The following is a 14,134-nucleotide window of genomic DNA, read 5'->3' on the forward strand; positions in this document are numbered from 1 at the left end:
TTGTTTGCACTTTGCCCAGTTTGTCTGTGTCGCACACGTGCACTTTATGTCAGTATGTAACTTTATATAAATGTTACACGTAGCACCAGGTTCCAGAGAAAATTGTTTCGTTTCACCAGGGGTTAAGGAAGCGGCCCTGTAATCAGAAGGTTGCAGAAGGTTCAAATCCTGAACCAACAAGGTGCCACCAAGGCACCACTGAGCAAAGCACCGTCCCCACATACTACTCCCCGGGCGCCTGTCAGGGCTGCCAACTGCTCACCAACGGTAATGGTTAAAAGCAGAGGACACATTTAGCTGTGTCGCCATGTGCTGTGCTGCAGTGTTTGACAATGACAATCGCTTCACTTTCACTATGTACTGTTGAACATTTATGTAGCTGAAATGACAATAAAGATCAACTTGAAATTGAACTTGAAGCTCATCAGTCGGAATGGAAACTGAGGTTGGCAATTTGCCCAAAATTTTCCCGAATGTTTGTTTCATGCAGCACATGATAATTTTACTCAAAAATGAACATAGTTCAGAGCGTGAGAGAGCCATTACCATTAATCAGGAGCTCGAAGGGCGATAAATAAAAAAAAAACCCTCTGCTGTGTCTATTAAGCTTGTTATGTGGCTGCCGCCCTCGCGGCGTTATTAAAAAATATATGCAGTTCAAGGGCACCGCACCGTGATCCACATCGGAACTGACAGCGTTCTAAACAGCAGTTGTCCTAGAGCTCCTGCTTTAATTGGGGGGCCGGAATCAGCGGCCGGCGCCGGCATTGCCCTCAGGAGGACGGGTGACGCGGTCGCGCGGATGCTAACAGGGTCGGGCCTTTGCCACGTTCCAGTCGTGCCTGTGACAGGGTCAGGGGAAGCTTTTACGAAACCCCGCCATTAACGTTGATGTCCTAATTAAAGCTTCGTAATTAACCCCCACGATTGCGATCGCTGCTTCGCCGGTCCGGCACAGGGTGAGCGACCGACGTGGTGGTGGAGGTGCTGTGCGATAACAAAGCGCAAAGAGGACAGCGATGGCTCTGATAATTGCCGGGCTGATATTACGGACGTCATTATAGGCGAAGGCGGCGCGGCGTGCCGTCGTGGAACTCCCATTCTGCCGGACTCATTTACTCAGATCTCCATCTCCGCTCCGACGACAGTTATCACCGTTCATTTTTAACACTATGTGACAAAGCAGGTCATTTCCAGGAGGCCCCACGCTGCACCAAGGCATTAGTTGAACCAGCACAATGCCTGTCTCTCATCTACACTGTCCTTTCCTGGCCCGCCAGTGCCAGAATCGTACATCTGCGTTCAGGAGAGGCTTTTTCCTCGCCAACTGTGGCTGTCAACCATTACTGTTTGTAATCTGCGAGAGTGCGATTCCACCCCCCCGATTTCCCCCCTCGAGGCTCTACAAACATCGGCGGAGCTGACTGGACCTGCGTAGATTCATTACAGTGATGTTTTCCTCCGCCCAGCCGTCGGCACCGCACAAGCCCTCCTGGCGGCCATCCTCGTCTGAAGATTCCATCCAGCACAGCAGCGTCTACGCCCGGGCTACTGGTTCCTCTATCTGAAAGGTGCCCCAAATAATCTCAAATGCAAGTTCTAGTGGCTTTCTGCCAACGGCCTGATTGAAACGCGGAATTTTGGTCTTGTTGAAAGACCAAAATTCAGGATCACGACCTTCTGCTCCACGTTTGGAAAGACCAGCGTGTCTTTTGAAACCTGTGCAGAACTGAACCATTGGCTCCATTTTTTTTTTTCTTTTTATTCTTTGGCATTTCTAATAGTCTCCCTGTGTCACCGCACATCCACACTGGCTTCATTAACAGTATCCATAACAATGGTACGGATCATTAGAGCCTGGCACGTGGAAAGTCTCACCTTCAGCCTTCATTACCCGCTCGCCTGTGATGAAGAACCGGGGAATCATATCATGTAATCTCCCGAGACAGGCTATTAATTAATAAGAGCGTGGCAGCGAGGGCTTCTCCTTCACTTCCTCTCTTTGTGTCTCCTTGCAGGAAATCAATGCGAGCCTCCTCCTCTGCCGATACGCCTCGCTGACGCCTTTTGTTTCCGCGCGACGCGTAAACAAGGCCTGCCATTACGGCTCCGGCTACATAGGAGCAGGTGACATTTCTCAGGAGCGCGCCGTCGCCCTTTTTTCGAATGCAGCAGGTGTCTTATCTGCAATTAAACCCAGGCGGCACACACATTTTTTATTTTTTTCCTCCCTCCCCCAGCAAATCCATCTCTCGGGCGAACGCGCTGATAACGGCTGAGCAATTTGGGGGATGTGAGGTTTTGTGCTGAGAAAAATCTTGTCCTGTCCTGCAGGGGACCGTGAACTCGGCAGCAGATGGGGACTTTTGTCTGACGTTGTGACGCTGCTGGCTTTGAGTGACAGATTTCCGCAGACATGCAGACGCTGTCAGTACTGGTATGTGTAACATAATACATCTGCTGGACTTTTAGCTGCCTCCATAAGTCAGCATCACTGTACGCCCGTACACAAATAAAACGTGTAAACAAACTAATAAGCATACAAGGTTATATAATGTAGAATTGTAAATAAAGTGCATAAAATAATATTACTTGGCAGTCACATGGTCAATTTTGGTATTTCAATCTGAATCATTACTCTGAGAGCTGACAAAGAATATTAAGCTGCATCAATCGGCCCAGATTTCCGGTGCCACAGCCTTGGGTTTAAAATGCTGTCTGCCAATAAGTAATAAAGATCATTACATTACAGATCATATTTCTTATTTGTCTTATCTACAGAGCAACTGCACTCAGACCAAAGGGGGCTGAATAATTACGCACAGCCCACTTTTCAGATATTTATTCGTAAAAAATGTTTGGAATCATGTATGGTTTTCGCTCAACTTCTCATGTGTACACCACTTTGTGTCAGTCTTTCACGTGGAATTCCAATACAATAGATTCATGTTTGTGGCTGTAATGTGACAAAATGTGGAAAAGTTCAAGGGGGCCGAATACTTCTGCAACCCACTGTATTTATACAAATCTTTTGAACTTACATCAGGAAACAAGCCCCACACTTAGTGCCATATATCCAATAATAATACATTTTTAACAGATAAACTGTCCCGTGTTAGAATACACAACTATTGATTGCATGGTAGTAGTAGACTCCTGTCTGGTTGTTTTTCAGCAATGCCTTAAAAATTGAGCATTTAAGTAAATGAAGACCTTAGCCTGAACCTCTGTGATCCTTCCTGAGAACAGGTCACCTCTGTTATGACAGAAAAAAAGAATCAGTTGGTCATGACTGTCACTTCTGCACAGAAACAATGTGACATGTTCACATCCATTTACAGCAAATGACCATGCAGAGAAAGTCATAATATTATAGCCTCAGCGCTATAATCTACTGCCTGGCATGAGGTTGGAATGAAACGGCACGTTTACTTCAGTAATGTCATTTAAAAGAGATAACAGATATACTAAGAATAAATCTAGACTAATTCTGACAAATAATTCTGCCTACAATAAGAACTTTTACTGTATGTTATAGATCATAGACACACGTGTATTACTCAGCCTGCTAAATACAATGAAGAGGCCACATAAACTTTAAATTTACTCAAAAGCTTTTGATCAATCTGAAGTGTGTACAGCTGTCCTCAGGCTATAAAGACCATGGTTTCATGCAGCTCTGAAAGCTAGAATATCTCCGGCCTATTCACACAACATAAGGCCCATCATCACAGGGGAGGAAAGGTCGCAGAGCCCTGATCGGGCCGTGACACAGCGGCGGGACGGATGGTGATAGATGAGAGGGTCCCGCAGCACCCGGGAAATGTGGTGCCAGACACAATCGTGCCAGGGAGCAGCACCAGACTGACAGGGACAGACGAAAACGCGGCGAGGCAACGGCCAAAGAAGGTGTCGGCAAGGCGTTTTATTTATATGTAAAGACCAGATCTCCTCATCACTCCCCGTCTGAGCCTTGTCCACACTACGCCAAAATTGAACTGATTGACAGATTTCCTTGCTCAGTTGAAGTAATTAGTTAAGCAATTTAAATGACCACTTATCTATAGAGTTAGAATTTTGCATTTCTCTTTTTATTGGATAAAATGCATCATTAATTCCTCATCCTGTAATTACCCTTGTTGAGAGAACACGTGTCTGACTTTGCTAACTAACGCATGAAAAAAAGTTTTTTGCCCACTTTTCTGAAGAAACAACCTTGACAAATCGTACTTTTAAGTCATAATTCTATATAATTCCAGTCATAATAATAACAGCATTTGGGCTGTGATCAAAAGCTTTCTGGATCATTAAGCTGCCACTGTGTCTAATGTCCCTGTGACAATCGGTGCCACAGTAGGGTAGAACACAGCCCATCAGACCCGCAAAACAGGGAAGAACATGACAAACGGTACGTTCCTAATAGTGAGTTCAGGAGTGTGTTGTTAATGCAGCATTTTATCACAAAAAAAGTCCCAATTTCCATTGCTCGATAAAGAAAAGGGCTACATTTCCCTGATTTAACCAAATTCACAGTAGCTGTCCAGTATCCACAGCAGCTATCCTAAAATGTAGGATTTATTTATTTATTTATTTATTCATTCATTCATTCATTCATTCATTCATTCATTCATTTATTATTTTAAACCATTTATTCTGCACTAAACCAATAATATGTTCAGTGCTAAGCTGGACAGTGTGAAGTTAGTAGAAGTAACAGGAGTAATTATCCTGGTGTTTAACACTCCTAATCAGAGGGATTTAATTCCATTTCCCCTGCCCCCATTGGTTTAAAACTGATGCCCCTGACCCTGACCTTATGTAGGAAGTATTGAGCCTGTAAAGGGAAGAATTGAGGGTTACTCACACTTGGAGTTGCTCAGGATGGGTCTTCTGACCTCTCCATTGCCTGAGCCTGAGCAGCCATCCTCGTCGTCACAGTCCCCGCTGTAATGGCCCTCTCCGTCACCACTCCCCGTCTCTATCTGGTCCAATGTCCCAAACTTTGGAATGGACTTGCCTTGTAGCAGCTACAACAAGAAAGGAACAAAATGACTTAATGCTGAATTTATTGAAGGTACACATGTCCAGACTAAATTCCTGTTTATCTGGGGTTAAATTGCATACAAAAAGTGACAGCAGTAACGAAGAAAAAAGTGTGAATGCTCAGAATTTCTAGATGGCTCTAATTTCCTATACAGATAGTTTTTACTTTACAATTCATGCCTAATACTTTACAGCAGTGCAATTTTCAATATGTTGCAACTATAAAATCATTCCAGTCTATATACCAACCGTGCAAATAAAATAAGTAAAAAGTGTGTCACTTTAATAATGCAAGTATTACTCCATGTTTGATAAGTTGTTTTGACCTCAATGAATATAATGTCCTTCAGAATCAAGCGCAGTGACTAATATTAGCAGCTCTATGTGCCGCACGGCAGAACGTGAACTTTGTGAACTTTAGCCACATCTGTGAAGCAGTCGATTTAATTGCCTCATTGGGATGCAAGACAGCAATTCAGAAATGGAAAGCTGTTTGTATTTATCAGGCAGGTAGAGCTTTGCTGGGCCACTGTAATTGTCCATGATAATTAGTTACTGTAGAGGGTTCAATATTGGTGGATTAAGTGGCAGAGCTAATGGATTATTCCAGCCATGACGCCGGGGGTGACTGAGTGACACGGACTCCAGCACCACATTGACTTTTAAAAGTCACTCGCAACCTGGTGAGAAGTGAAACAGTCATCATGTCCGGGAACTTTGATTTCTTTTATAGGCCATGCATTTATTTTCTTTTTTTTTCTCTGGTGTGACATGTCATTTTTCACAGAGAAACACTCATCACCTGCACAGTGTCATGATTCATGGACACGGTCATTATACAGCAAAACGACATCTAATTTCCAGCCCGCCACTCCAAGAACGTTGCTTTCCCACCAAAAATTACAGAGATGCACTCTGGAGCACCAGTCTGAGCTATTTGTTTACCAGTATTAAACATTTATGTACTGTGGGACATCTGAAATTCTGTTCGGATTTAAAATGTGCATACGCTATCGCTGCGCAGTCCAGATAATTGGCCAGAGCTGAGAAGAAAACAAACTTTTGTGCAAATTTTGGGGAAGGGCAGGTCACACTTCATGCATATGTCAAGTGGGGAAGTTTAAGAAATGTCATGGTCAAAAGTCCAATTTTAGTGAAGCGTTCTAATATTTTATGAAGCATGAAAAAAAAATACTGCTCGTTGGCAAATTTCCTTAACCTTTAAATTCCAAACTACTTCTTGAAATCGTCATGCATAGTAACTGCATATTATTATTATTATATTAGGCAAAGGACATTTACTGAATTTAGAAGAAATTAAATGCTAAGGAAATGCTTATTAATCACTCAAATTTGCGTAGAATTAGTTAATGCATGGGATACATCCAAATGTCTAAATTTCTATTGATCTTTCAAAAAAAAAAAAAAAACTACAAAAGAATAATCAGCTGAATATATTTATATCCCAAAACGCTGAATTTGTCACTTAACATATCAACATATCAGTGCATGTTAAATGCATACATAAACACACGCAGGTTCAGGTCTGATTTGCATTTACGTTGCATTTACGTTCTTTAAAGAGCCTGAGGCTCTTTTCTCCTTCTACCACGGTCGAGGCCACAGACTTTTCCCCTGTTATCTGTGGAATGACCACATAGTCCCCTGAATAAGATTATTCAGGTTATTCTTGTGTTGATACACATGGAAAAAATATCTTGAGACCAGAAGTTATTTCAGGTAGTTCACAAAATCTTATGAACGCCTGTTCATAAACCACCACCAGTGTGTATTTAAAAAATGCACATATATGAATGAAGATATATTGAAGATATACTCCCCCCTCCCCCAACAACAACACCACCACCAACAACAACAACAAACACACACACACACACACACACACACACACATGCACAGAAAGCGTGAAAAAAGACTTGTACAGTCATACAAAAGAATAATCAGCTGAATATATTTATATCCCAAAACGCTGAATTTGTCACTTAACATATCAACATATCAGTGCATGTTAACTGGACAACATAATTAACTAGAACTTAAATTACAATTTACAATGTATTTTAAAAAGTAAGCCAAATATATATACTATAATTAAGTACCATATAGTTATCTATTTCTTGATTGACTTGACACAAGGTCCTGAATTCTTCCTCTAAAACTCTTGAGCACAAAGTGTAATAATAGAAGTTCAATTATTATACCATGTTACGCTGAAATCCTGCACAAAACAGACACTTGAAATATGATAATACTATACTAATAAAAATATGATAGATATAAAACAAGGAATGAATAATTTACAGATTTTCTGTTCTGTGGTGTTTTTTTTAGATCCTATTAATTGTAAGGTGATCTCAAATTGGTGCTGTTTCTTCTCTGTATCACACTTCTAATGTATGAACTGGGCACCATGTTCTATGCTCCAAAACCATATAATGTCATCAACAATGCGCTGCAGTGACCATGCAACTAACCACCATCAGACAGATGGGGAGATCAAAGAACCACTTAGATGCAGGCCCTGTAACGCAAAATATGATATGCTTTACTCTGGTTTCTGTAGCTCAATATGCTATAGTATGCCTGGCTTTATCATTTGATGCTTTGAATGACAAATAATCTTACAAACAATATTCACAAAAGCCTGCTGACTTCAAAATTCTGAAGCCTGCAAACAGTTAAAGACACAAGCCTGATTTCACAGTCATAATTCAGACAGGGCCGACAGTTTAATCTTGTTCCTAACAAGTAAGCAGGCAGTAACTTTTGAAAGATCATATTAATTATTCTACTATAAGCAATAATTCGTTGAAGGTGCCAATAAAGATTAAAAAGGCACTGACAGCTCTGTACTAATTAGTTCTTTTCAAGAGCAAAAATGCAGTGATAGAACATCAACCCACAAAACTCCAGTATCTCTAAAAACCACTCTCCCATATGTATATATCTGAGGAGATATGAGGAAATGAACTTTCTGAATTATACTGTTCGTTTTCATGCTGTACAGATGAATAGGCTCAATTTTCCTGGACACAGATGGTTTTGTCGATTTTGTCTTTGAATGGAAATGTGTGAAATAACACTTTTACAAATATAGGCAATGAACTGCATTATAAATTATGACGGTGAACATTTTGTTTTACTGTACACTAACATGTATGCATTGCATGTCTGCCACACAGGGTGCACAGGAATGATAACTAGCCATTGTTTTTCCACTTTACCCATTAGAAACCTGTGTCATTGGCTGCCATTTGTGCAAGGTTATTTGCATAAATGCCACTGATTGGCCAGAGGCATGATTTGATTGGCTTGTTTCTTTTTCTCTCTGAATCAAGCGATGCTAAGCAATGAAGCCAATATTTAGTTGGGCATCGCATGACATCACCCCATGCAAAATGGATGAGAAGAACTTCGATCGACAGCCCTAATTAATATATAATGAGTGTCACTGGACCGGACAGGGAGGATGCACACAGGTGAAGCAGAGGAACGAAAAACCTCAATCGCCCGAAAGGTTCTGAAGAGTTTGCGGCATTCCTTCACCTATGATCAGTTGGTGATGAGCAAAAACACCTACAGTCAAATTATGGCAGACAAGCTGACGAGAAGTGATTTTCACAGTGTAACAGACACGTCCAGCCGATAGCTGAGAAAAATGGCAGGAGTCACTGGTGCGAAGGTCCTGAGCCCGGGGGCATTACTTTCTGGCACTGACGGCACCTAATTATAAATGTGCTATATACACTGCATTTCCCAAAGTCTTTGGATTCTTGCCTTTACACACACACAGACTTTCATGACAATCTCACGCTTAATCCATAGGCTCTCTCGACATTTCCACAAGGGAATTATGGGATTATGGGAATTTCTGACCATTCTTCCAGAAGAGCATTTGTGAGGTCAGGTGGATAATGCTGCATGAGAAATATGTTAATATGGTGTATGTTCTATATAGCATAGTGATGACAATGTGAATGAGAGGGAGTGAAAAGGCCTCTCTCCTCTCTCTCCACATTTCGTTACATTCCCCAAGAATCTGGAGAAGAGATCACATTTTATTCCAGACTGCTTTCTAGTGTTGCCAAACGACCATTTGGCACCGGGTTTGATTTATAATTCTTCTTAATGGCCTTAGGAGATCATTCCTAATTCTCAGTGAAGAGAAAAAACGGATAAATAGATGACGTGGTGGTTGTTGAAGGGTTTAAGCTGACTGAGATCTTGACGTCGAGAGGGGCGCAGCTGCACAAACAAGAACGGCCCACCTCCATCGCCATTTGCATTCCTCTCCGCACACATTTCAACCTCAACATAAACAGTTTTCAGACCCTTGGTTAACACCATAATTATTCTAAAGTGTCAGACACGCGTAGAGTTGCCGAATCCACGTCGCCGTATTTCATTTTTCTTTTTCCCTTTTCCGGCTGCAGCTTGACCTTATGAAAGTCAATCAGAGGCCTAATCTTTCACCACTCTTGAGTCTGTTATTTGACTACAGCTGATTATATTGAGCAGCTGGGCAACACGCTCAAGCGCCGGCCGCGCTCGACGGGAGATTTATTGTGCATTGTGACAGGGCCATCACGCTCAATGCTGTAAAATGAAATAAAGCCTCGTCAAGCTCATAATTATCAGCCTGTCTACAGGTGCTCTGATTAGCACGACATGTTCCGTGAGGGTGATTTATTCGCGGAAGCAACAGTCTCCATGTGTCTCAACAGGAAATAATGCCGCGATGGCAGAAACTCTAACAGAAATGACTAACAACAAATACATAGAAATGTATGTACTTACTGTAAACGGAATGAATGCTGTGGAGAGGGTCACTATGTCCATGCCTCACTAAATAAACTAGGGAAAATGGATAAATCAATAAGTCAATTAGGCTTGGTACTTGGATTGTCTAAGAGCTTGAATAATCATATTATTTTTAATATTATTAAATCATATTTATTTTTGACTGGTGAATTAGTTTTAGCAATAATAGTTCCCAACATGCTTTTGCTTTAATCTACAGCATGCGGCTAAGTTTCATTGAAGCCAGCTGGCAAGTCTGATGCCTTTAGACTTCGTTCATCCAAGAATCCACATACATATCTACCCAACTCTCAAACCCCATTTACAACCATTGTGTCCCTGAGCAAAACACTTAACCCTGAGTGTCTCTAACTACTGACTGTACGGTGCTCTGGATAAGGGTGCCTGCTAAATGATGTAAACGTAATTATAAATATAAATATTTTTCAGTTTTTCAGACCATGCCTAAAAATGCTCTTAGAAAACCAAACCTGAAAAGAGGGATGTGCTGATATGTATTTGTTGGTTTATACACAGATCAACAGCAGCACACACAGTATATATGTATACAGAATACAAGCATTTTGATACGTTATTGTGATCAACAACAAATTCTAAAATATTGAAGTTGAGAGGCTTACTGGTAAATAGCTGAATGCTGGAGAGCAAACCTCTCTGTCTGGCAACGTGACAGCTTCTACAATCAGAAATAAGCTCATCCAAAAGTGATTGCCACTGAGTGAGAGCTCTGAAGAGATGATTGTGGTGCATTAATCAAAGCGCTTTGATGGCACGTTGTGGACTCTTGCGAGCCTACTTACACAAATGTACGTCCGCAGGTCTTTTGTTCGCACACCACAAAAGCCAGACTTTCTTACGTAATGCACAAGAGGATGAAAGAATCCTGCATCGCGGGTTGAGTGTGGGTGTAAGCGCTGGGATGGAAAATAAATGGGTTAGACTGCAGAGGGGCATGTGAATGGAATACAGAGTGGCAGTCCTAGTCTGTAGGTGATGTTCATGATAGGAACTGTTTTTTTGTTTTTTTTTTTCAGAGCCAGGCCATACTGAGAGTAGTGAAATTCTTGCAGTTGCATATTTGACACGGTCAGCGTTTGTTAGTTTGGGAACACGCTGTTCTTTTTTTTTACCACCCAGTTGGTACATTGTTGAAATAGCAAATATACCTGCGTCTGTGCACCCATTTATAAGTCAAATAAAAGGGGTGGAGTCGGGCACAGTTTTGCAACATACAAACCGGATTCCAAAAAAGTTGGGACACTAAAAAAATTGTGAATAAAAACTGAATGTAATGATGTGGAGATGGCAAATGTCAATATTTTAATTTGTAATAGAACGTAGATGACAGATCAAACGTTTAATGCGAGAAAATGTAACATTTTAAAAGAAAAATATGTTGATCCAAAATTTCATTGTGTCAACAAATCCCCAAAATGTTGGGACAAGTAGAAATAAGAGGCTGGAAAAAGTAAATTTGAGCATAACGAAGAGCTGGAAGACCAATTAACACTAATTAGGTCAATTGGCAACATGATTGGGTATAAAAAGAGCTTCTCAGAGTGGCAGTGTCTCTCAGAAGCCAAGATGAGTAGAGGATCACCAATTCCCACAATGTTGCGAAAGATAAGATAGTGGAGCAATATCAGAAAGGTGTTAACCAGCAAAAAATTGCAAAGACTTTGCATCTATCATCATCAACTCTGCATAACATCATCCGCAAATTCAGAGAATCTGGAACAATCTCTGTGCGTAAGGGTAAAGGCCGTAAAACCATACTGGATCCCTGTGATCTCCGGGCCCTTAAACGACACTGCACCACAACCAGGAATGCTACTGTAAAGGAAATCACAGAATGGGCTCAGGAATACTTCCAGAAATCATTGTCAGTGAACACAATCCACCGTGCCATCCGCCACTGCCAGCTGAAACTCTACAGTGCAAAGAAGAAGCCATTTCTAAGCAAGATCCACAAGCTCAGGCGTTTTCATTGGGCCAGGGATCATTTAAAATGGAGTGTGGCAAAATGGAACACTGTTCTGTGGTCAGACGAGTCACGATTCGAAGTTCTTTTTGGAAATCTGGACCAAAGAGGACAAGGACAAGTTGTTAGCAATGCTCAGTTCAGAAGCCTACATCTCTGAGGGGTTGCATGAGTGTGTGTGACATGGGCAGCTTGCATCAATTCAGAAAAATATATTCAGCTACTAGAACAACACATGCTCCCATCCAGACATCATCTCTTTCAGGGAAGACCCTGCATTTTTCAACAAGATAATGCCAGACCACATACTGCATCAATCACATCATCATGGCTCCGTAGGAGAAGGATACTGAAATGGCCAGTCTGCAGTCCAGATCTTTTACCTGTAGAGAACATTTGGCGCATCATAAAGAAGGTGCGACAAAGAAGGCCCAAGACGATTGAACAGTTAGAGGCCTGTATTAGACAAGAATGGGAGAGCATTCCTATTTCTAAACTTGAGAAACTGGTCTCCTTGGTCCCCAGACGTCTGTTGAGTGTTGTAAGAAGAAGGGGAGATGCCACACAGTGGTGAAAATGTCCCAACTTTTTGGGGATTTGTTGACACCATAAAATTCTGAATCAACATATTTTTCCCTTAAAATTATAGATTTTCTCAGTTTAAACTTTTGTTCCGTGATTTATGTTCTATTATGAATATAATATTAGAGTTTGGCACATCCACATCATTGCATTCAGTCACAACTTTTTTGGAATCCGGTTTGTACATAATTTTTATTTTTTATTTTAGCCAGTTTATTACCAAAATGTTCCTGAGACAATATTCCCTAAATAATACACCACACACACAGATGCATATTGCACATACTTATAATAGTATACACACACACACACACACACACTTACATTCGTTATTGTGTTATTATTACTAACAATATGAATGAAGTTTAATCCTATTTTTGACCAAATTATTGAAGATGATGTTAAATTATCTTGACTGTTGAACAATTGGATAAATGTGTTGATTCTGTATTGGCAGCTCCACCCATTTTTAGGCAATGACCTTGTGTAGCAAACGAAAAAACGGACATTTTTAAATATAAATTCTTCTTTTTTATTTTGATAAAGTACATTTTCTTATTTGTGTTAAACGTGTTCAGAAGGTTTCCTTTGAAAGGTTAGGGTGTAGTGAATATTGGAAACTGCTGTCTTTAAAGGGGAGGAAAAGTCGTTGCAGCAGTGGAATGAAGTCATCTAAATGCATTTCAATTCTGACACAGCAAACTGTCAACCTGCTATGAGCCTCCAGTTGGTTTATAGGAATGTCGCACCTTTCCAGAATGATCAATAGCCCCATTAAGTGAAGCCCAGGAAACTACAAAGGGGAGACAGAGCCTGTGCATGTATGGAGATTTCAGACGTGATACGGTGTGGATATTTCACATCACTGGCCAGACCCAATTACCATGCAGTGCCACCGTACTTCGTATTTGCCGTGCAAATGACCACAAACATTTACATTAGAGGAGTGATGAAGGGTAAAATACTCAGCCCATGGAGAGGCTGGCCCATTTAAAATTCCATCTGCTTTGGACAATTTTTCTTTCCTTATTTGACACTCAATTACTATTTCCTGATGGAAGTGTGTGTCCAATGGCAAGAGCAGTACATCTCTCAGTGGATTTAAAACCAATATATACTATCTTAATGCAGAGCAATTTAGTCTCTCCTGCCCCAGTTATTAACATGCTCCATAAATTGTCTATCAAATGTAAGCCTCTGATTAGGCAGGCTGTATATTATGTGTTGAGGCGAATGTTAATTAACAGAAATCTGGGGAATATAAGATGTGCATATCTTTAATGAACATTCATTAAATGCATTTAGATAAGACATATTTGAACTGCCTGCTCAGGAGCCAAAAAGAGAACAAAAAAAAGCACCGTAAGAAGGGCAAATCGGATCTATCCGCTGCATTACATGGCACGGCTTGTCCTAGGCAGTCATGTCTGGCTTCATGCCCTTTATCAGAGAGGGATGGCTGGAGATGCTGGACCCAGGAAAGGTCCGGCTCCAATCCTCGTCCCTGCAAAGATTTGCTGCTGCTGTTTTTTTGTACTTAACAGAATTGAAGCCGAGCCTCCAGGACTAGATTCGTTTGTATAGGAAGCAACCAGGGCTCATGGGAGTCATGACCCGAGACACTTTATGTATGCAAATATGTGTCTGTGCCAGAGAGAAGTGAGCATGCAAGAGTAAATGAGTGAG

General features: G+C 41.2%; 1 protein-coding gene across 1 annotated transcript in view; it reads right to left on the bottom strand.

Moving 5' to 3' along the window:
* Positions 1–14,134, bottom strand: part of gpc5a (glypican 5a) — a 126,748-nt gene that overhangs the window by 33,222 nt on the left and 79,392 nt on the right. Inside the window, exon 7 of the mRNA XM_028981559.1 lies at positions 4,865–5,027. Within this exon, the coding sequence (XP_028837392.1) occupies positions 4,865–5,027 (163 nt within the window). The remainder of the gene's footprint in view (positions 1–4,864; positions 5,028–14,134) is intronic.

The sequence above is a fragment of the Denticeps clupeoides genome, chromosome 5, assembly GCF_900700375.1.
Source record: "Denticeps clupeoides chromosome 5, fDenClu1.1, whole genome shotgun sequence".
Taxonomy (NCBI): Eukaryota; Metazoa; Chordata; class Actinopteri; order Clupeiformes; family Denticipitidae; genus Denticeps; species Denticeps clupeoides.